The 25480-nt window shown below is 41.9% G+C and overlaps 1 protein-coding gene across 4 annotated transcripts in view; it reads right to left on the bottom strand.

Annotated features, from left to right (window-relative positions):
* Positions 1–25480, bottom strand: part of LOC126271809 (DDB1- and CUL4-associated factor 6-like) — a 191834-nt gene that overhangs the window by 107612 nt on the left and 58742 nt on the right. For all 4 annotated transcript variants that reach the window (XR_007549149.1, XR_007549150.1, XM_049974180.1 and 1 more), the window contains exon 7: positions 16928–17090. Coding sequence is in view for 2 of the 4 variants with exons in the window: in XM_049974180.1 (XP_049830137.1) it covers positions 16928–17090 (163 nt within the window). In the remaining 2 variants the exon portion in view is untranslated. The remainder of the gene's footprint in view (positions 1–16927; positions 17091–25480) is intronic.

Below are 25480 nucleotides of genomic sequence, written 5' to 3'. Positions count from 1 at the left end.
TTAATTTAATTAATAAATTAACTGCAATTGGCTCAACAGCCAGATGTGGCATTATCAGCAGAGGTGAAACAAGAACTATCAAATGTACGCAACAGCTTTTACAAAAACGAGCATTCTGTCCAAACTGATGTTTTTGCACAGACAACAGTTAGTTAGCTGATTCAGGAGGCACTTAATAGGAGGACCTATCACCACAGATGTTCCTCACTCAGATATTCAGTTGCTTATGGATCCCTACATGATTGTATTGATGCTGATGTCAATAATTTCAAGCATTTATCATTCTAATAGAAACACCTATAATACAAACTGTAATTATAAATACATTTTCATTTAAAACTTAGATCTAGTGGAGTGATTAAAAACTAATATGTCTCAAGAGTACCAGCCCCTGTCAATCAGAGTAATGCAAAGAACAAAAGTAACAAAATGTTATCTACCAATCAAACAATCAAACATTGCTTCCAAAATGTATTTAAGCTATTTTATAAATAAAAATAACCTAAGTGGTGTCCTAATATGCACAAATATAATATCAACTGAGGAATGTGAAAAATTGCAAACAGTTTCCAGCAAGGATGGATTTCTACGTATCTGCCTTTATTAATAAATTTTAATGACCTCCAATGATACTTTAGTAACCAGGCAAAGATGTGTTGGCCACTGATGTAAACATTCTGATCACATTCTAACTTTTCACAACAGAATTTAAAAAATTAAATAAGAGATAGAAAGGTGTACAAACAGTTTCAATAAACACATTTCATTAATTACAGATTATTAATAATAATAGAAAATGTTATGAAAATTAGGTTACCCATACACAAATACCTTAGATACTGATACAACTCAGTGTTAAAGAGATTAAAGTATGTATCACTGTCCCAACAATCAAGTAAAACACTGCATGTCACAGTAAAAAAATGTTTCATCAATTATGAAGTCATTAGAGACAGGTAAGTTTCTACAAAAATTAAAAATTAAATAACTAGTCACAGCAATAAAAGCTATTTATTACAAACAGTGGCTGGCAGCTGTTTTTTATTTTTATTTTTATAAGAATTAATATGTACCTCTAAATACCCATGCTCTTATCATGTAAATTTTCAATAAAATAGTGCCAGTATGGTAAGGTAAGCTTTTGTGAAATGCAACTTAGGAGTAATGTAACTCCATAACCAGATCCAGAGGATTACGCAGTCCCAACTGGCTGCTGTGTGATCCTCTGCCATATGACATCATTCAGAGGTAGTATGGAGGAGCATATGGTCAGCACACCACTCACCCAACATCTGTCACCTTTTCAGATGTTGGAGTTGCTACATCTTATTTAACCCTTTTGCAGGCATATTTTTTGTAGCAACGCAGGAAAGATTTTTTTCTACCCTGTTACAATTGCGATCAAATGACTATATCTGTTTCTTGATAATTTTACTATTGTGATTTAAGAGCAAACACTATGGTGGTACATATATAATCAAGGCACCTTTGTGACACATTAAAATTATGGTGGTAAATGGGTTTCACACTTCCCCTTTGTCAGCTGTGTTGCCATTACATGTAAAGAAATAATGAACAGTGATTTTTGTTTTCATTTTATGTTTTCTTTTACTTTATTTAACAAATATGGTTTACCGATAATAAAATTTACTTACCACAATGTACAGACAATCCTCGAAACTTTACCATGCAATAAAGGTAAGAGCTGATCTATGTCACAATAATGTATATAAAATAGAAATAAACTTCCACATGGGAAAAATATATTAAAAACATAGATTCCAAGACTTACGAAGTGGGAAAGTGCCGGTAGACAGGCACAATAAAATAACACACAAACACACACACAAAATTACGAGCTTTCGCAACCGGCGGTAGCTTCATCAGGGAAGAGGGAAGGAGAAGGAAAGATGACAGGAAGTGGGTTTTAAGGGAGAGGGTAAGGAGACGTTCCAATCCCGGGAGCGGAAAGACTTACCTTAAGGGGAAAAAAGGATAGATATATACCCACACACACACACACACACACACACACACACACACACACACACAAACACACACACACACATATATATCCATCCATACATACATATACAGACATATTTAAAGGCAAAGATTTGGGCAGAGATGTCAGTTGAGGCGAAAGTGCAGAGGCAAAGATGATGTTGAATGACAGGTGAGGTATGAGTGACGGCAACTTGAAATTAGCGGATATTGAGGCCTGGTGGATAACGAGAAGAGAGGATATATTGAAGGGCAAGTTCCCATCTCCAGAGTTCGGATAGGTTGGTGTTGGTGGGAAGTATCCAGATAACCCGGACGGTGTAAAACTGTGCCAAGATGTGCTGGCCGTGCACCAAGGCATGTTTAGCCACAGGGTGATCCTCATTATCAATAAACACTGTCTGCCTGTGTCCATTCATGCGAATGGACAGTTTGTTGCTGGTCACTCCCACATAGAAAGCGTCACAGTGTAGGCAGGTCAGTTGGTAAATTACGTGCGTGCTTTCACACGTGGCTCTGCCTTTGATCGTGTACACCTTCCGGGTTACAGGACTGGAGTAGGTGGTGGTGGGAGGGTGCATAGGACAGGTTTTACACTGGGGGCAGTTAGAAGGGTAGGAGCCAGAGGGTAGGGAAGGTGGTTTGGGGATTTCATAGGGATGAACCAAGAGGTTACGAAGGTTAAGTGGACGGCGGAAAGACACTCTTGGTGGAGTGGGGAGGATTTCATGAAGGATGGATCTCATTTCGGGGCAGGATTTTAGGAAGTCGTATCCCTGCTGGAGAGCCACATTCAGAGTCTGATCCAGTCCCGGGAAGTATCCTGTCACAAGTGGGGCACTTTTGGGGTTCTTCTGTGAGAGATTCTGGGTTTGAGGGGATGAGGAAGTGGCTCTGGTTATTTGCTTCTGTACCCGATCGGGAGGGTAGTTGCGGGATACGAAACCTGTAATGGTTCAGGACTGGAGCAGATTCGTTTGCCACAATAGCCTAGGCTGTAAGGAAGGGACCGCTTAGAGGAAGCCTTCTTGGTTACCCAAGCCTGCCAACCCAAAGTTTGGTACAGATTTATTGATGACATCATGATCTGGACTCACAGTGAAGAACAACTCCAGAATTTCCTCTCCAACCTCAACTCCTTTGGTTCCATCAGATTCACCTGGTCCTACTCCAAATCCCATGCCACTTTCCTTGACGTTGACCTCCATCTGTCCAATGGCCAGCTTCACACATCCGTCCACATCAAACCCACCAACAAGCAACAGTACCTACATTATGACAGCTGCCACCCATTCCATTTCAACCTTTCCTCCAAACTTCTCTCCCAATCCGAAACCTCTGTCCTATCCAAAGGCCTCACCTTCAGCCCCACTCCCAGATTCAACCAAACTGCCCTTGTCAAAGATTTACTGTCCTACACTCGTAGTCTCTGCTGGAAATATCACTTTGCCACGAAGAAAAATAATCCTGATCCCACTCCTAATGATCCAACTCCATAAGACACTATCCAAATTGAACCCTGCCTCGAACAGTTCCGTCCTCCATCACAGCGGGACCCACATCCATTTCCTCAAAATCACCCTCTCCAAACCTTCCAGGAATTTCTCACTTCCAGCCTTGCCTCTCAATCTTTCTTGAAAAACCTTAATCCTACTCCCAACATCACCACAGCCGAAGCCCAGGCTATCTGTGATCTGAAAGCTGACCGATCCATCATCATTCTTCCGGCTGACAAGGGTTCCATCACTGTGGTACTTGATCGTCGGGAGTATGTGGCTGAGGGACTGTGTCAGCTTTCAGACAACTCTACATACAAAGTTTGCCAAGGTAATCCCATCCCCGATGTCCAGGCGGAGCTTCAAGAAATCCTCAGAACCTTAGGCCCCCTACAAAACCTTTCACCTCACTCCATCAAACTCCTGACCCCGCCGACACCTCGCACTCCTACCTTCTACCTACTTCTTAAAATTCACAAACCCAAACATCCCGGCCGCCCCATTGCAGCTGGTTACCAAGCCCCCACAGAACGTATCTCTGCCTACGTAGATCAACACCTTCAACCCATTACATGCAGTCTCCCATCCTTCATCAAAGACATCAGACACTTTCTCGAACGCCTGGAATCCTTACCCAGTCTTTTACCCCTGGAAACCATCCTTGTAACAATTAAAGGGAGCAGCCATGGGTACCAGGATGGCCCCCTCGTATGCCAACCTATTTATGGGTCGCTTAGAGGAATCCTTCTTGGTTACCCAAGCCTGCCAACCCAAAGTTTGGTACAGATTTATTGATGACATCTTCATGATCTGGACTCACAGTGAAGAACAACTCCAGAAATTCCTCTCCAACCTCAACTCCTTTGGTTCCATCAGATTCACCTTGTCCTACTCCAAATCCCATGCCACTTTCCTTGACGTTGACCTCCATCTATCCAATGGCCAGCTTCACACATCTGTACACATTAAACCCACCAACAAGCAACAGTATGACAGCTGCCACCCATTCCATATCAAACGGTCCCTTCCCTACAGCCTAGGCCTTTATGGCAAACGAATCTGCTCCAGTCCTGAATCCCTGAACCATTACACCAAAAACCTGAAAACAGCTTTCGCATCCTGCAGCTACCTTCCCGACCTGGTACAGAAGCAAATAACCAGAGCCACTTCCTCATCCCCTCAAACCCAGAATCTCTCACAGAAGAACCCCAAAAGTGCCCCACTTGTGACAGGATACTTCCCGGGACTGGATCAGACTCTGAATGTGGCTCTCCAGCAGGGATACGACTTCCTAAAATCCTGCCCCGAAATGAGATCCATCCTTCATGAAATCCTCCCCACTCCACCAAGAGTGTCTTTCCGCCATCCACTTAACCTTCGTAACCTCTTGGTTCATCCCTATGAAATCCCCAAACCACCTTCCCTACTCTCTGGCTCCTACCCTTGTAACCGCCCCCGGTGTAAAACCTGTCCTATGCACCCTCCCACCACCACCTACTCCAGTCCTGTAACCCGGAAGGTGTACACGATCAAAGGCAGAGCCACGTGTGAAAGCACCCACGTGATTTACCAACTGACCTGCCTACACTGTGACGCTTTCTATGTGGGAGTGACCAGCAACAAACTGTCCATTCGCATGAATGGACACAGGCAGACAGTGTTTATTGATAATGAGGATCACCCTGTGGCTAAACATGCCTTGGTGCACGGCCAGCACATCTTGGCACAGTGTTACACCGTCTGGGTTATCTGGATACTTCCCACCAACACCAACCTATCCGAACTCTGGAGATGGGAACTTGTCCTTCAATATATCCTCTCTTCTCGTTATCCACCAGGTCTCAATATCCGCTAATTTGAAGTTGCTGCCACTCATACTTCACCTGTCATTCAACATCATCTTTGCCTCTGCTCTTCCGCCTCGACTGACATCTCTGCCCAAACTCTTTGCCTTTAAATATGTCTACTTGTGTCTGTATATGTATGTATGGATATGTGTGTGTGTGTGTGTGTGTGTGTGTGTGTGTGTGTGTGTGTGTGCGTGTGCGTGCGCGCGCGCTAGTATATACCTATCCTTTATTCCCCCTAAGGTAAATATTTCCGCTCCCGGGATTGAAACGGCTCCTTACCGTCTCCCTTAAAACCCACATCCTTTCATCTTTCCTTCTCCTTCCCTCTTTCCTGACGAAGCAACCGCCGGTTGCGAAAGCTCGTAATTTTATGTGTGTGTGTTTGTGTGTTATTTTATTGTGCCTGTTTACCAGCGCTTTCCCGCTTGGTAAGTCTTGGAATCTTTGTTCACAATGATGTATAGTACATATGAGAAGCAATGCATTCCGATAACAGTAGTGATCCCACGACAAACAAAAATTGATTGTTGTAGCAGTTTTCAAGCACCTGGTGCAGTGTACTACCACAAGATACCAGACATGGACAGACGTGGTAACACAGATTCCCAAAAGGTTTGGGATACCCATAAGTTGGTGGTAAGTATGCTTTCCGAGGACCACAAATGACAGATTAATTTTGTGGGTAAGTATATTTCCCAAGACACTTTCAGAAACTACTTTGGCCGTGACCATATTTCCCAAGAACCATTAAAACACCATTGTTTGGTGGGATATATACCTCCCATAGTCCTGAAGGCTATATTTCACAACAAGCAGAAACAACAGCTGGTGCAGATGCCGGGAGTGTACAGAAGTAGTAACACACATAAATTTAGTGGGAAGTATATCCCCCACGACCTGCGATAGGGTTAAGTAGTTCCTCAATAAGCATCATGAGGCTGAGAGGACCCCGTTCCACTTCACACACCAAGGAAACAAATCCCTGCCAGGAATTGAACCTGTGTCCTTTGCACAGCAGTCACACATGCTGACCACTCAGCTAAGACTGGGGTGAAGGGTCATGTCGAGTACCGTAGGAGAAGGCAGAATCCAGGTGGAAAGTGCGAAGGAAGGTTGGGGAAGACTGGCTGACAGCTTGGGGGAAGGCAGTAGGTGTATGGGATAAGAATGTGACACGAGGGCCCTGGAGCCAACAAAATTATGCAGTGTTTGATTACTATGACATGGCACGATGGGTTGGGAGGGGTTGATAAAAAAGGAGGAATGGGAGACTGTTGGGTAAAGATGAGGGTGCAGTAGTTATCAGATACCGAGATCAGGAGAATTAAGGGAATGATGGTTCTGTTAGGAGGATAGAAGGAGCCACTGAGTTCATGCAGTGCAGACCATGATGTATGGCAATGATAGGGAGGAGATGACAGAACAGAGGATGGGAAGACTGTTTGGTAAAGATGTTGGTGTGGTTGTGGGGTGTGTTATCTGAGTCTGAGGCCAGGAGAACTATGGGAATGAAGATAGTGTTGCAACAAAAACTTCCACCTATGTAGTTCGCAAAACTCGGTGCTGCGGCGAAGACTCCAGAAGGCATGGATTGTGAAACAGTCAATGAACTTGAGCACGTTGTACTCAGCAATGTGTTCTGCAAGTGTCTGCTCAAATATGCTCTTGGCCACTATGTAGTGGTGGGCCACTCATTCCAGTGGTCAGTTGGTTCGTGGTAATGTTGGCATTAAATACTGTCCAGAAACTGTTGCACAGCTGGTATATCATATGGCTGCTTTCAAACACAGCCTTGTCTATGATGGAATAGGACAAGCCTGTGATAGTACTAGACGATGTGCTGGGTTATGAAACAGGGCAGATCTTGCACCTTGGTCTTCCATAGGGAAATGGTCCATGTGGCAAGGAGTTGGGAGTGAGTAGACCAGGATCTTGGGTAGATTCGGTGCGAGAGGGGAGGGGAGGGGAGGGGAGGGTGGGGAGGTGTCACTTTAGGAGGGGAACAAAGTATTGTGAGCAGGAAAATCATTTCCATACATGGATCCCCAAAGACCTGGTGAAGAACATGGCTAAGATACTATAGTCCATACTTGTCTTGGGAGATGAGGGAGGTGCTCTACTGCAGCTGGTTGTACAGGGTTGTGGAAATATTAAATGTGTGTGATTGTGATGAAGAGTGGACCACAATGTGGGGGTGGGAGGTTGAATACCACTTTAGGAGAGACGGATAGAACTGTTAGTGGAATTTTTTTTTTTTTCAGTCCTGTACATGATGAAGGATCCTTGAAGTCTCGTGAAAGAAATGGTTCAGATTCTCCAGTTTGTCAGTATATTGGGAAATGAGGGAAGTGCTCCTATGCCTGTCTGTGAAGGCCTTAGTACACAACACAACAACTCTCTCCCAGGATACATGGGAGGGATTTTTTGGTGTGGACAGGACTAAATCTGTCAAAATGCGGATATTGTTGATGGTTACTGGCCTTCGTATGGACAGCGGTATGGACAGAAACAATAGAGTCATGGAGATCAACTACAAGGATAGAGGACATGGTGAAGATAATAGGAGAGAAAGTGTTGAGGCTGAAGATTTTTTGGGCCTGGGTCCAGATCATGACGAGGTCACAAGAGGTCTGGAATGTTCGGTGGCTAGGAACATTACTTCTAGCTGGCACGTACCAGACTGTCATGGAAGGGTGCCATGTGGATGTCCCCATGGCTGTGCCACAGATTTATTTGTATAGCTTACCTCATACAAAAATTAGTTATGCATGATGATACAGTTGGTAAGATGTATAAAGGATGAGGTACTGGGTTTATAACAGGAAGGGTTTTGAGAGACATAGTGTTCCATAGCGGCAAGGCCTTGGGCATGGGGAATGTTGACGTATAGGATGATGGCATCAAGTGAGATAGGATGATGACATAAATGAGATGTGAAGAGATCCAAGTGGTAACGTGTTTGGGAATGGGCAAGAATCAGTGAAGGAAGTGGTTCCCATGTTTAATATGAGAGGTTAGCTACAAGAGATTGGTTGGGGGTGTAGGTCAATAATATGAAAGTTTCTTTCAGTGTGAACAAGGTACCAATTACAATGGAGTGTCGAAGGTTGTTGGGTTTATGGATTTTGGTAGATACATACAAGGTAGGAAGGTAGATCTACATCTACATCACTACTCTGCAATTCACATTTAAGTGCTTCGCAGAGGGTTCATCGAACCACAATCATACTATCTCTCTACTATTTCACTCCCTAACAGCGCGTGGAAAAAACAAACACCTAAACCTTTCTGTTGAAGCTCTGATTTCTCTTATTTTATTTTGATGATCATTCCTACCTATGTAGGTTGGGCTCAACAAAATATTTTCGCATTCGGAAGAGAAAGTTGGTGACTGAAATTTCGTAAAAAGATCTCGCCGCGACGAAAAACGTCTTTGCTGTAATGACTTCCATCCCAACTCGTGTATCATATCTGCCACACTCTCTCCCCTATTACGTGATAATACAAAACGAGCTGCCCTTTTTTGCACCCTTTCGATGTCCTCCGTCAATCCCACCTGGTAAAGATCCCACACCGCGCAGCAATATTCTAACAGAGGATGAACGAGTGTAGTGTAAGCTGTCTCTTTAGTGGACTTGTTGCATCTTCTAAGTGTCCTGCCAATGAAACCCAACCTCTGACTCGCCTTCCCCACAATATTATCTATGTGGTCCTTCCAACTAAAGTTGATCGTAATTTTAACATCCAGGTACTTAGTTGAATTGACAGCCTTAAGAATTGTACTATTTATCGAGTAATCGAATTCCAACCGATTTCTTTTGGAACTCATGTGGATCACCTCACAATTTTCGTTATTTAGCGTAAACTGCCACCTGACACACCATACAGCAATCTTTTCTAAATCGCTTTGCAACTGATACTGGTCTTCGGATGACCTTAATAGACAGTAAATTACAGAATCATCTGCGAACAACCTAAGAGAACTGCTCAGATTGTCACCCAGGTCATTTATATAGATCAGGAACAGCAGAGGTCCCAGGACACTTCCCTGGGGAACACCTGATATCACTTTAGTTGTACTCGATGATTTGCCATCTATTACTACGAACTGCGACCTTCCTGACAGGAAATCACGAATCCAGTCACACAACTGAGATGATACCCCATAGGCCCGCAGCTTGATTAGAAGTCGCTTGTGAGGAACGGTGTTAAAAGCTTTCCGGAAATCTAGAAATACGGAATCAACTTGAGATAGCGGCCATTACTTCGTGCGAATAAAGAGCTATCTGTGTTGCACAAGAATGCTGTTTTCTGAAACCATGCTGATTACGTATCAATAGATCGTTCCCTTCGAGGTGATTCATAATGTTTGAATACAGTATATGCTCCAAAACCCTACAGCAAACCGACGTCAATGATATAGGTCTGTAGTTAGATGGATTACTCCTACTACCCTTCTTAAACACTGGTGCGACCTGTACAATTTTCCAATCTGTAGGTACAGATCTATCGGTGAGCGAGCGGTTGTATATGAGTGCTAAGTAGGGCGCTATAGTATCAGCGTAATCTGAAAGGAACCTAATCGGTATACAATCTGGACCTGAAGACTTGCCCATATCAAGCGATTTGAGTTGCTTCGCAACCCCTAAGGTATCTACTTCTAAGAAACTCATGCTAGCAGATGTTCATGTTTCAAATTCTGGAATATTCTATTTGTCTTCGCTAGTGAAGGAATTTCGGAAAACTGCGTTCAATAACTCCGCTTTAGTGGCACAGTCATCTGTAACAGTACCATTGGCACTGCGCAGCGAAGGTATTGACTGCGTCTTGCCGCTTGTGTACTTTATATACAACCAGAATTTCTACCAAATTTCGAGACAATGCTTCGTTGTGGAACCTATTAAAGGCATCTCGCATCGAAGTCCATGCCAATTTTCACGCGTCTGTAAATTATAGCCCATCTTCGGGATTTCGCGTTCTTCTGAACTTCGCATGCTTTTTCCGTTGCCTCTGCAACAGCGTTCGGACCTTTTTTGGGTACCACGGGGGATCCGTTCCATCTCTTACCAATTTATGAGGTATGAATCTCTCAATTGCTGTTGCTACTATATCTTTGAATTTGAGCCAAATCTAGTCTACATTTGCATAGGAATGGAAATTGTCTTTTAGGAAGGCTTCTAGTGACACTTTATCCGCTTTTTTAAATAAAATAATTTTTCTATTTTTACTGATGGATTTGGAAGAAACTGTATTGAACCTAGCTACAACGACCTTGTGATCACTAATCCCTGTATCAGTCATGATGCTCTCTATTAGCTCTGGATTGTTTGTGGCTAAGAGGTCAAGTGTGTTTTCGCAACCATTTACAATTCGCGTGGGTTCGTGGACAAACTGCTTGAAATAATTTTCAGGGAAAGCATTTAGGACAATCTCGGAAGATCTTTTCTGCCTACCACCGGTTTTGAACAAGTATTTTTGCCAACATAGCGAGGGTAGGTTGAAGTCCCCACCAACTATGACCGTATGAGTGGGGTATTTATTTGTTACGAGACTCAAACTTTCTCTAAACTGTTCCGCAACTGTATCATCGGAGTCTGGGGGTCGGATATCAGCTTCTGTGCTTTCTATTAGCGCTTGAAGCTCAGGGACTTTTCCAGCGCAACTACAACAATTTACAACTATAATTCTGACTGTTCCTTGATCCAAGCACGTCCTATATTTGCCATGCACCACCAAATAGCTATCCATCAGAAGAAATGTCCACCGCCAAACTCTAGTAAAGAGTAGTGTTGAGCGGCCAGTGGCAAAACACATTGCTGAGTAGGACACGCTCGAGTTCAATGGCTGTTTCACAAACCTACGCCATCTGGATACTTCTTCCCAGCACCAGATTTTCTGAACTATGTAGATGGGAGATATTCTTGCAACACAACCTCTAGTCTCATATTTCTTCTGGCCTTAGCCTTTGCTAAACCACTGCATCTACACTCACATTCTTAGTCAACACTCTCCCCTTCCTCCTTTCTGTCACCGCAATCTTTTGCGCCATGTCATAGTCTTCACTGCATGAGCTCACTGGTTCCATTGCCTGTGTAGTGCATTCGTACCCCCACACCACCTCCCTCCCTCTCTTTGAGAGATCACCCTTTAGCTATTTTCTCCCTGCATGTAATCCACCTAACACAACCACTCACCACAGTCAACTTGCCAAATTGCAGTTCCAGCATTATGTACAGCTGGTACAATGCAGTTATACTGGTGTGTGTGTGTGTGTGTGTGTGTGTGTGTCCGTCCGTCCGTCTGGTCCGTCTGGTCCGTCCACCTGCCCAGGCATGCATGTTTGTGTCCATGGTTGTTCGCAGGTATGCATGCAAGTGTACAACTGTGTACTCCAGCTCGTTAAAGGATTTGTCCAAAAGCTAGCTGACTGCACACTTTGACTATTCATTCAGTACCTGATTAAGATGAAAGGCATATTGTTTTAAACTGGCACACCAACTTTTCACAAGTTAAAAACAGCAATCTTCAGATGAAGACACTGAAATCATTGTAAGGCATTATTGGCTGGGAGACCACACCCCAGCTGGGGTTGCTCAGCTGCCCAGTGCTAGTCTCTCTATTTGATGCTACTTTGACAACTTGTACATCTTTGTGATGAAGATGAGATGAAATAATTCAGACAACACAAACACTCAGTTCCCAAGGGATCCTATGGTGTAGAGCCAACAATGCTAACCAGTAGAACATGAGCAGAAGATGTTAAAAGACTTTCTTACATTAAAATGTCCATTCAGGATTAAAGACAGCCATTCAGAATAAAATGAAATATGAAAATAGGTACAATCCTTGAAAGTTCCCAGCCCAGTACTTGAATGCTGAAACAGTCGGCCTCAGTGAAGAATCTTTGTGATTTATTACGCTGTAGTCAACAAGTCATCTATAATTTTATATCTCCAACCCCCCAAGAACCATGGACCTTGCCGTTGGTGGGGAGGCTTGCGTGCCTCAGCAATACAGATAGCCGTACCGTAGGTGCAACAACAACGGAGGGCTATCTGTTGAGAGGCCAGACAAACTTGTGGTTCCTGAAGAGGGGCAGCAGCCTTTTCAGTAGTTACAGAGGTAACAGTCTGGATGATTGACTGATCTAGCCTTGTAACACTAACCAAAACGGCCTTGCTGTGCTGGTACTGCGAACGGCTGAAACCAAGGGGAAACTACAGCCATAATTTTTCCCGAGGGCATGCACCTTTACTGTATGATTAAATGATGATGGCATCCTCTTGGTTAAAATATTCCGGAGGTAAAATAGTCCCCCATTCAAATCTCCAGGCGGGGACTACTCAGGAGGACGTCATTATCAGGAGAAAGAAAACTGGTGTTCTAGGGATCGGAGCATGGAATGTCAGGTCCCTTAATCAAGCAGGTAGGTTAGAAAATTTAAAAAGGGAAATGGATAGGTTAAAGTTAGATATAGTAGGAATTAGTGATGTTCGGTGGCAGGAGGAACAAGACTTCTGGTCAGGTGACTACAGGGTTATAAACACAAAATCAAATACGGGTAATGCAGGAGTAGGTTTAATAATGAATAAAAAAATAGGAGTGCCGGTAAGCTGCTACAAACAGCATAGTGAACACCTTATTGTATCCAAGATAGACACAAAGGCCATGCCTACTACAGTAGTACAAGTTTATATGACAACTAGCTCTGCTGCAGATGACAAAGAAACTGAAGAAATGTATGATGAAATAAAAGAAATTATTCAGATAGTGAAGGGAGATGAAAATTTAATAGTCATGGGTGACTGGAATTCGGTAGTAGGAAAAGGGAGAGAATGAAATGTAGTAGGTGAATATGGACTGGGGCTGAGAAATGAAAGAGGGAGCAGCCTGGTAGAATTTTGCACAGAGCACAACTTAATCATACGTAACACTTGGTTCAAGAATCATAAAAAGAAGGTTGTATATGTGGAAGAACCCTGGAGATACTAAAAGGTATCAGATAGATTATATAATGGTAAGACAGAGAATTAGGAACCAGGTTTTAAATTGTAAGACATTTCCAGGGGCAGATGTGGACTCTGACCACAATCTATTGGTTATGAACTGTAGATTAAAACTGAAAAGACTGCAGAAAGGTGGGAATTTAAAGAGAAGGGACCTGGATAAACTGACTAAACCAGAGGCTGTACACAGTTTCAGGGAGAGCATAAGGGAACAATAGACAGGAATGGGGGAAAGAAATACAGTAGAAGAAGAATGGCTAGCTTTGAGAGATGAAGTAGTGAAGGCAGCAGAGGATCAAGTAGGTAAACAGATGAGGGTTAGTAGAAATCCTTGGGTAACAGAAGAAATATTGAATTTAATTGATGAAAGCAGAAAATATAAAAATGCAGTAAACAAAGCAGGCAAAAAGGAATATAAACATCCCAAAAATGAGATGGACAGGAAGTGCAAAATGGCTAAGCAGGGATGGCTAGAGGACAAATGTAAGGATGTAGAGGCTTATCTCACTAAGGGTACGATAGATACTGCCTACAGGAAAATTAAAGAGACCTTTGGAGAAACGAGAACCACTTGTATGAATATCAAGAGCTCAGATGGAAACCCAGTTCTAAGCAAAGAAGTGAAAGCAGAAAGGTGGAAGGAGTATATGGAGGGTCTATACAAGGGCGATGTACTTCAGGACAATATTATGGAAATGGAAGAGGATGTAGATGAAGATGAAATGGGAGATATGATACTGGGTGAAGAGTTTGATAGAGCACCTAAAGACCTAAGTCGAAACAAGGCCCCGGGAGAAGACAACATTTCATTAGAACTATTGACAGCCTTGGGAGAGCCAGACCTAACAAAACTCTACCATCCGGTGAGCAAAATGTATGAGACAGCCTTCAAGAAGAACATAATAATTCCAATCCCAAAGAAAGCAGGTGCTGACAGATATGAAAATTATCGAACTACCAGTTTAATACGTCACGGATGCAAAATACTAACGCGAATTCTTTACAGACGAATGGAAAAACTGGCAGAAGCCGACCTCGGGGAAGATCAGTTTGGATTCTGTAGAAATATTGGAACACGTAAGGCAATACTGACCCTACAACTTATCTTAGAAGCTAGATTAAGGAAAGGCAAACCTACGTTTCTAGCATTTGTAGACTTAGAGAAAGCTTTTGACAATGTTGACTGGAATACTCTCTCTCAAATTCTGAAGGAGGCAGGGGTAAAATACAGGGAGTGAAACACTATTTACAATTTGTACAGAAAGCAGATGACAGTTATAAGAATCAAAGGGGCAGAAAGGGGAGCAGTGGTTGGGAAGGGAATGAGACAGGGCTGTAGCCTATCCCCAATGTTATTCAATCTGTATATTGAGCAAGCAGTGAAGGAAACAAAAGAAAAATTCAGAGTAGGTATTAAAATCCATGGAGAAGAAATAAAAACTTTGAGGTTCGCCGATGACATTGTAATTCTGTCAGAGACAGCAAATGACTTAGATGAGCACTTTAACGGAATGGATAGTGTCTTGAAAGGAGGATATAAGATGAACATCAACAAAAGCAAAACGAGGAGAATGAAATGTAGTCGAATTAAGTCGGGTGATGCTGAGGGAATTAGATTAGGAAATGAGACACTTAAAGTAGTAAAGGAGTTTTGTTGTTTGGGGAGCAAAATAACTGATGATGGTTGAAGTAGATAGGATATCAAATGTAGACTGGCAATGGAAAGGAAAGAATTTCTGAAGAAGAGAAATTTGTTAACATCGAGTATAGATTTAAGTGTCAGGAAGTCATTTCTTAAAGTATTTGTATGGAGTGTAGCCATGTATGGAAGTGAAACATGGACTATAACTTGTATGGACAAGAAGAGACTAGAAGCTTTCGAAATGTGGTGCTACAGAAGAATGCTGAAGATTAGATGGGTTAGATCATATAACTAGTGAGGAAGTATTGAATAGAATTGGGGAGAAGAGAAGTTTGTGGCACAAATTGACTAGAAGAAGGGACTGGTTGGTAGGACATGTTCTGAGACATCAAGGGATCACCAATTTAGTATTGGAGGGCAGTGTGGAGGATAAAAATCGTAGAGGGAGACCAAGAGATGAATACACTAAACAGATTCAGAAGGACGTAGGTTGCAGTAAGTACTGGGATATGAAGAAGTTTGCACAGGATAGAGTAGCATGGAGAGCAGCATCAAACCAGTCTCAGGACAAGACCACAACAACAACATCTCCAACAATCATATGTATCATTTGAAAGAGTAGATCACATTGGCTTCTATCTTTATACATCAGAAGATGCCCTTTGAGGCTGAAACTGGTTATCTTCACTTAAATTAATCAGCAACTATGTAGAAAATAATCAGTTTATGCTTCTGAGTACCTGACTGATTGCCATTATGGTCATGGAAAATATCTAACAATGTAAATGATACACATATGGTGATTTCAAGATGGAGTACTGCAACATTCTTTGCTTTTATATACAACTGTTTCTCTCTCTCTCTCTCTCTCTCTCTCTCTCTCTCTCTCTCTCTCTCTCTCTCTCTGTCTCTCTCGTTATCTTGGGTGTAATGCATCTACTTATCTCTTGGCACCTTGGTAATAACCATTTTATCATCACAAATAGGATAATATAAAGAAGAAATAGTCTTACTACACAGTCATGAACAAGAGAATCAAACATTTCGCCAAATGTTCACGTTCAATCTATTATCTCTTTATCAATAACTATGTTTTCTACAGTCAGATTTTCTTTTTAATGCAGTTTTTGCGTATGTTAATTACAATCATTATTCTAATGTATTTTGCTTTTATGCATTAGACAACAGTTCTCCAGCCTAAATTAAATTACAGCCAATCGTCATGGCCTCCTCTTGTTTCAATCTTTTGTTTTCTCTGCCATTCCTGAATACAGTCAGTGTTACATGAATATTTTATTACACACTATCCCAGCCCTCTTAAGTCACAGAGCTTCTTGATACAGCACACTAGCTATAAACTAATTCTTTTTACATACCACTGACAGTTCAACAGCAATCTTGTATTCAAGACAGTTTCATGATATGTTAGTCATTGTAACACTTTTACAGATCATTACTACTGCTGTCAACAGGTTACTGCCTTTATCGTACAATTGACACAAACGTTCTTTGGGCCTGTATGCAGTTCTCATAAACAAATCACAGTGACCACCGACTGACTTCAGTCTTCCTCTGTTCCTACATTATACTGGCACCCCTTACTACTAGTATTTTATCCATTTTTTGCCCCGCTGGATAGGATGCAACGAAGTCATTCTTCTGACATACTAAGGAGAAAGTTCAACATGACTCGCAATTTTGTAAATGTTCTGACTAAATACAACACAACTGCAGTACATGTTTAAACAGGCTACCTTCAATCATCTGTACTATCCACATTTAGTCTACGAAGACATTACATAGCTGTCTCAAAGGTCCTTTATTTACCTATTCAACATGTAACCAAACTTTTTCAATGATTTCTGTGTATTTTATACATTTCTGCTACATGCAAGCATTATACCTGCATGCAATGTCACTGATGTTTACCTCCACGGCGACCACCTTCTCTTTCCGGTCGAGCATCTGGTCCAGTATCAGACCAGTCGCCTCTTAGACGAAGTCGCCGTACTGGTGGTGGAGAGCGCTGAATAGGTTTTTTCCCCTTCTCTGAACATGGTGGGGTGGATTTTAGTGTGGACCCTCCCTGCTCCTGTGCCAATCAACAGAAAGCCTTAGAGTAACATACATTAAATTGTCACTGGAGAGCAAAGTATGTTAACAGATAATATCTACTAAAATTGAAGGAAAAATTTCCCCTTGGAAACAGCTTGCAGGGACATAAACCAAATTTCAGCTTCCCGCAATGGACTGTTCCTCTCTTATAGTAAAAAAAAGAGTAAGTATGGGAGGAAGGAAGATGTGTGACAGTGGCATAAAATCTGCTTGAGGATTTTTGTATTGACCACAGACAATCCACTTACTTCCAAGGGATACATTCAAGATGCCAAATACTGAATTTGTGATATCTGTTTCACAATTCTAATCAAGTGAAATCATATCATAAACAAATTTAACATCATTGTTATTGTAGTGTTGTTGAAGTCAATCAAAGTAATCTTCCACTATACTAAAAATGTTTTTAAATGACGCCATGGTCAACTGAAAGCATGTGGAGAAAGAAGATTGAGTCACTTCACAGATGACTGTTTAAGTGATAACTAATAACATGTTCGATGACACAATACCCATATTACAATTTTTAAGAACTGCAACTATATTTAAAGTAAGTGGAAATGACAATATAACTAGACAAGCCTTTACATAATAAGGGATTATTTTGACTGTCACAAGTGCTTTTTCTTAAAAATTCTCGAGATTTCAAAAATTTGGAAATTAAAGTATACACAAACTATTTTTACTTTACTTTTCTTTTTCAATTAATATGGTGTAATTTGCATTCTTTGGTGAGAATGCTGATTCTTGTGTGTTTCATAGCATGAGGGCTGTGCTGATGATTCAGTTATTCACTTGAAAATTTTTTGAGGAGTTATAACACATACTAGCTGACCTTGACAGTTTCAGTTTTTGGAAGAAACTGTTTGATGTTGAGACAGCATTCAACGGGGAGGATTCATAGAGAGTGGATGTGCTACGTTCACTGCTGCGATTCTGCTGCTGCTGCTGCTGAATGCACTATGCTTTGATGTGAAGCTGCAAAATTGTCGCGTTGCGTTATGTTCCATGGCACAGCAAGACTGTCGTGTGTAACATGCAGGCTTTTGCGTGGCGTGGTAAATCGTCGTGTAGTGGAAGTTGGATTGGTCCCTTTGTGGTGCAGCTGCTGCCGGTCTACTGGTAGCACAGTGTCTGCGGGACCGAGCTGTCTTGTTGTGTAATTGACTGAAATCCTGCCATCATGTTTTGGACAGAAACTGCCGCAGGGCATCTTCCCTGCTCCTCCATGGCTTGTGGTATTACCTGGTTACCTGCGCATATTCCGTGGTAGGGCTGGTACTGCTCAAGGAGATCTACTGTTCCAACAATGAACAACCAGCACCCCTTGAGAGTGACAGTCTGACTTCAGAATCTGCTAAACACATGTTGGATAAATCCAAAGCCCCAACCCACTGTGGCACCCAGTCTCTGGGCTCCTGCAGCCAACCCAATACAGGCACCACCAAACACACACACAGGAAAAGGACATTAAGTCAGTTCCTAAGGGTTTAGGCTCAAGTCGACTCACTGAGCAAGAGGTCCTGCAGGAGATAATATGGAAATAGGAGTTGGAACCATAGTCACCAAAGTCCCTACCTCAAAGACTTTGCCCTCACTGCAGATGCAAAGGCAGAAGTAACTGCGCATTTACAAAACAACACCCAGCCTTCGTCATTAGGTATGCAACAAGCAAATCAGAAACATGACAAAATACCATCTGTCATCGCACCATCCACAAAGGGGTGATGAAAAACATCAAGGAAATTGCCCCATGCTTAAAAGGTGGCCTCAACACATTGTCTGTGGCACTCCCATAAAATTTCAACCATCCAGCCCTCCAAACTGAAAATACCTGTGTGACTACTTCACAGTGAACAAAATACCATGTCACACATATCCCACAACTAAAAAGGAGACCTACAAAGTAGTCTTTAAAGGTCTACCAAGGGAAACGTACCCTGAAGAAATAAAAGTAAAACTCGTCTTCCACAAATTCAAAGCTATACAAAATTATAGAGGTAAACAGCGAACAAAACCCACAGACCCTGAAAAGCCTGCTGGAGGCCACATAAAGTGCATGTCCTTCAAGGTCAACCTCCACCCTAATCAAACAAACTGATTTAAATAAAACTGAATATTTCATGCACTATAAGCTGAGCGTGAGAAGTATAGGTGGCCTGAAAGCACTGTTCAATGCTGTCAGTGCCAGCAGCTCTTCCACAGTGCTGAACAATGCCACCACCCCACAAAAATGTGTCAATTGTGCAGGGCCACACTTGTTCAGCACATGAAAAAAGAGCCCTAAGACACTGGCAAAATGTGCCCTGTGTAATGACAGGTGCCCAACTAATTACAGTAAATGCCCCACTAGACATAAATTGATGGCAAGTAATCCCTCAAGCACTGCTACCACAGTTGCGAGAGCAGCCGCTAGCGCTAACGCCGCCAGAAGCAGGAAACAGAATGTGCCCATGCCAGCGTCATTCCCTGTGCTTCCATCTCCATATGCCCCGATTGTGGCCACTGCCTGGGTTTCCCCTCACCACCACCTGCTCCTTCCCAAAAGCTGTAGACCCATCTTCTTACTCCCAGGTCTTGACAAAATCCTTGAATTAATAATCCTAGATCCACTCCACAAATTCCTAACCGAAAACGGTACCCTGATGCCTGGGCAGTTTGGTTTCCAAATGGAGCACTCCACCATCTAGCAATTTCTACACTTGGTTGAGTACATCTGTCTCCTCAGGGTGAAGAGAGAATCAATAGGAACAGTATTCCTGGACATTAAAAAAGCGTTTGACCATGTCTGGCACAATGGCCTTATTTACAAACTTGACCAATTATGCTGCCCAGAACATTTAATCTGGATCATCGACTTGTTTCTTATGAGGCACCAGAAACAAAACACGATTCAGCCAGACCCATCTAATTGCGGTACTCCTACCGCAAGGTTCGGTCTTAGGCCCTGTCCTATACACTATTTACACAAACGACATAACCAAGCACATTGGTGGCAAAATAGCTTTATACACCAACAATACAGCCCTGTACAAGAGCAGCAGCAACCTTTCATTCATTCAGCATAAATTGCAAGAACACCTAGACAAGATCACGCAATGGTGTAATACATGAGAAGTGAAAATTAATACCACTAAATGCCAGGCCATTTACTTCACTACAAAATTTAAGCTTCCTAACTGGCGACAGACGATCAATGGATGAGACCTGCCCTGGCACGACTCAATCATATACCTGGGCCTCGAAACAGACAGATGTCTCACATGGCGAAAACACATTAAAAAACCAGAACAAAGGTTGCACTCTCTTGTGTTATTTTTATCCTCTCTTAAAGGGTGAAGGATTGACCATGAAATGCCATCTCCTCCTTTGGCACCAGCTCACACTTCCAGTCATCCTGTATGGCTTGGAAGTGTGGTGTATGGTGCCAGACACCATCTACCTAAACCTCCAACATCTTGAGAATAAAGCCTTCCGTATTATCTCGGCTATTTCTCAGACACACACACACAATAGACCTATTTAACCAACCCACTATCTGCACAATCATTAAAGATAAACCAATAAAATTTTATGAAAAAACACATTGTCCCACCTCCTAATACACCATTTAAGCAAAGAACCCTCCAAAACTTCACATAAACGTCAAAAACTAACACTTACATGCCACTTTGGGCAGTATCAACAGAAACAAACACCTAACACAAACACAAGCTCACATATCTCCAACCTTCATTTTTCTAAAAACCCCAAGTACACTATGAAGTCAGACAGATACATCCCAGTGGCACTTCAAAATTCAAACCACACACACATTGCCTTGAGACAGAATGAGAATGGGCAGTGATCTTAAATGGGGAGAAGTCACTGCTCTTTGCAAATGGCAAAGGCTGAATCTCACTATCGTTGTTAGGCCAGCTTCATGACATGATGTGCCCTAGGTGAACAGCTGTGTTTCCCTTATTTTACATGGTTTATAATATTCATAATTCAAGGTTTAAGCAATACCTGGTCAACTAAAGGGTGCTGAACTGATTGTGAACTATCAGGTTTCCATTATTAATGGTGTGCTTTCGAGTGTATGGTTATGAATAAAACAGAACAACAACTCAGCTGTACACCCAAAACATACCATCCGCTTGAACATAATAGTGGTTTTTAATTTTTAACAATAACAGAAATTCCTGGATGGCACAATATGTAAAATAAAGGAAAGGGAACAACTCACTGAAGTGTGAAGCACAGAAACACATGACAGAAAACAGCTTAACACTAGCATTCAAGCGCTCACCCTTTTTCTGGGAAGAAGTACACATGTTCACACACACATCCACATAACAGCCAAAGAAACAATGCTGTGGCTACAACAAGACTGATTATTGATACTTGGTTATTGAAAGCAGTTGCCCGATATGATGGAGCTGGAGACAGGATAGGGAAGGACACAAGGAAGGGATAGCGAGAAAGAGGAAGGATTTTGGACAGATTACTCCATGATTGTACAACAAGATGAAAAGAGAAAAGAGCATTGCACAAAAATAGATGCAGGAAGAGGGAGAGGGGGCAATAAGAGAACCACAGAGGTATCTGTCCGAAGACCCATCTTTTCTTGTTACCCCTCCTCTTGTACTTCCCTATCCCCTTCCCACCTCCATCAGACCAGGGAACTGCTATGAATAATCGAGTATCAATAATTAATCTTTGTGTTATATAGGAGTGTGTGTGTGGCTGTCTGTGTGGTTGTGAGTGGGAATGTGCGCACACACTGATGTGCCCTAGGTGAACAGCTTTGTTTCCCTTATTTTAAGTAGTTTATAATATTCATAATTCAAGGTTTAAAAACTTTCATGTTGCTGTTTGTAAAAATATTAATTGAAAGAATGTTGTGTGACAACTTGTTAGCCTTTATCTGACTAGAGATGTATATATTAAGTTAAGTAGGCTTTGACATTTCTTATCATAACTTTTTATAATTGTGAATGTAATATCAAAAATAATCAGAAGTTGTGCTCACAGTTTTCTTCAGGATACTGGCTAAAAACATTAAAATCACAATCGCTTCTAGCTAGTTGTTGACTAGTAGCCAGACAACCATCTGCTTGAGTAATATCATGCTTCATCAAAGAAAAAACTGCCATCAGCCAAACTTTTTGGATGGATGATTTATTCATCATAATTAGTTTCTGGCCTGGGCCCTTCATCAGAAAGCAGCAAGGATTTCGTTTACAAATATTACATTTTGGATTTGAGGAAATTTATTTGAGAAATCCTTGCTCCATCTGACGATGGGCCCAGACCCAAACTAATTCTACATACATCTACATCTGCACTGTACTCTGCAAACCACCACATGGTGCATGGCAGAGGGTATTTTGTAACACTACTCATCATTGCTTTTCCTCATCCACTTGCAAATGGAACGAGGAAAAAATGACTGTATCTATGATTTCTTATTTCTGTAACCTTTTCTTCATTGCCTATACGCAAAACGTATGATGGTGACAGTACAACTGTTCTACAGTCAGCCGCATATGCTACATCACTAAATTTTCTCAAAGGTGTTTTGTGGAAAGAACATAGTCTTTTATCCAGGGCTTCCAGGTTTGAATTCACAGAGCATTTCCATGATACTCACATGTTGAAGTGAGCTACCGGTAAAAAATCCAACAGCATGTGTCTGAACTGCTTCGCTGGCTTCCTTTGATAGTACCTAGTGAGATTCTAAGCACTTGAGCAGTAATCAAGAACGGTGGGACACACTAGTGTTCTATAGGCAGTATTCTTTCACAAAACGTTACTCTTTCCTAGAAGTATCCCAGTAAACCAAAGTCCACCATTCACCTTCCCTACAACCAATATTGTGCACTCATTCCATTTAATATCACTTTGCAACATTATGATATTTATTCAGTGAGACTGCGTCAAGTACCACACCACTACTACTGGATTGAGACATTACAGAATTGTTTTTTTGACTCATCTGCAGTGACTTAAATTCTGTCTATATTTGTAGCAAGCTGCCAATCCTCACACCAAGTAAAAAGTCTGTCGAAGTCATCTTGTACTCAAATTATGACACTACACTGTGGTGTTACCACCAAACAATCACTGATTGCTGCTCACTCTGTTCGTCACATTGTTGGTAGGCTACACAAACAGTTCTATCACACTTCCTTGGGGCACTCCTGACAATATCCTTGTCTCCAATGAATACTTGCTGCCTAGGACAATGTACTGCTACTTAACAAGTTTTTGAGCCACTCATGCACACTCAGGAACGCTTAAAATAATACACCAAGAAGTGAACATTGGATGAAAATGAAATTTGTTACTCATAATGATACAGATGAGACAACTGCTTGATCCCAAAATCAAGACAAGTAAACAAGTACAATGAGTACAAATAGACAAACGCAGTGCAACATCAATGATGCACTGGACCACCTTTTGCTGCAATACATACTGGCATTGTCTGGTGCTGTCCTAAGGCATACTGGCCCAAGAATCCTGAACAGCCACTTCCAAATCATGTACAATGTGACACGGCAGCATCTGATGTTTCAGATGGTCCCTATTGTGGACGAGTTCCAGCAGCAGGTCAGCCATGGAAGCGTTGTAACACGACTTAGGAAGTCTTGAGCAACTCACGCTGTATGTGAATGAGCATTATCTTGCTGGAAAAGTGGTTCTGGTAGGCCATGTTGGAAAGGTTTTGTATGGGGTTGAAAAATGTTATCAACATAGTACTGAGCCATTACGGTTCCATGTGCCACAATTATAGAGGACCGTCCACAGTAGGCTTCACTGTGGAAACGTCATCTAACTTGTCTACCTGGTGTTCTACATATACTAATGCCCTCCTTGAGTCAGTATGTGATCATTACACGTATGACTCATCCACTATGTGCTATTTAAATATGGTGCTCTACTCAATTGCACCGCCACTGTAGGGTCTGTGGGCATGTGCACTCGCACCATACTTGGACCATTTGCATATCGGATCTCACTGTGTTTATCCACAAAGTTTCGTGTTTGTACCTTTCTTCCCTCTGGGTGTGCTATTTTCAGTATTCCTGAGTGTATCTATGAACCTATTCCATGTGCTCGGGCCTTTGTTAACAGTGTAGTTATGGTGAAAAACAGGTTACATACAATGTGTGTTTGTGTGTGTGTGTGTGTGTGTGTGTGTGTGTGTGTGTGTGTGTGTGTGTGTGTGTGTTGGGCAATTTAGATTACATAACAAGCACAACAATTGGCTTCTCCTCATTATTTTAAATGCATAATGTGAAGTATTGTAGCCAAATAAACAAGACTGTTGCTCACAGCATAATGTTTCAAAGCTCAGCAACACTGAGGTGTCACATACTCTGCTGCTTCACTTAAATGCTGTCCCTCTCTTCCATAATGCCTTGTTAACCAAACATGTATTACAGCCAAAAATGATAATACATAATTCTGCTAGGAGGCTTAAATTACTCTGATACTCTGAGAATATGTTAAACATTGTACTGTCCACAAGCATTTCACATTGCATAGGGTTGGTATAACTGTATGCTGTATAAATATAAATGTTTCATTAAGATAAATGTTTCCATCAAAGCTGGAAAAGCAAAAACAAATGCCAGCATGCCTCACTGGCATCAAATAGCACACTATCAGCATCTGAGCGAGTTCAAATATTCAAATGAAGCAGAGAAGACTGTACCCAACAAATTGTTTACTGTCATCTAAGGCTTGAATATAATAACTTAGTGTGGCAAATGTCAGTGGTGGACAGAATTGCTGGCTACTACCAGTATGCCAAATGCTTATGTGATCGAGACAAATCACTCAATGTTTCGCTCTCTCCCTAGACCCAATATAACCTATCTTTTTGCTAATACTCTAAATGCAACAGCGAAAAATGCTACAAAGAAATGTGAATTTATCTGCCACTATTGGCAGCACATATGTTAGACATACCACGGCTAAAACTGACAGCCTACACCAGGGGCGGGCAGGAATCCTGCACGTGTGCGGTGCACTTGCACGCGTGCAGTTAACAGGTGTTCTGCGTGCACACAGGGGCAAGCTGGCCACCTGCTAATCTCTCCTCCCCACCATACCTTCTGTCCACTCCTTTCTCTGTAATGTGTTTTGTTTCCTAGCTTGCTTTATCAAATGATGGAGTAAGGTTAGTAGGAGTGCTTGAAAGAAATCATGGTTTGAAAGAGTACCTATTAGCTACAATACGTTTTATTTAATTATCACAGGTGGAGTTTACAATATGTTTAATATCTGGGACAAAATTACTACATACAGACAAACGCAAACAGTTACATAAATTTTCATCACTTATGTTTGCTCTTAACCGAGGGTTATTAATTC

The sequence above is a fragment of the Schistocerca gregaria genome, chromosome 1, assembly GCF_023897955.1.
Source record: "Schistocerca gregaria isolate iqSchGreg1 chromosome 1, iqSchGreg1.2, whole genome shotgun sequence".
NCBI classification, from domain to species: domain Eukaryota; kingdom Metazoa; phylum Arthropoda; class Insecta; order Orthoptera; family Acrididae; genus Schistocerca; species Schistocerca gregaria.
This window is presented reverse-complemented; position numbering and strand designations above follow the sequence as displayed.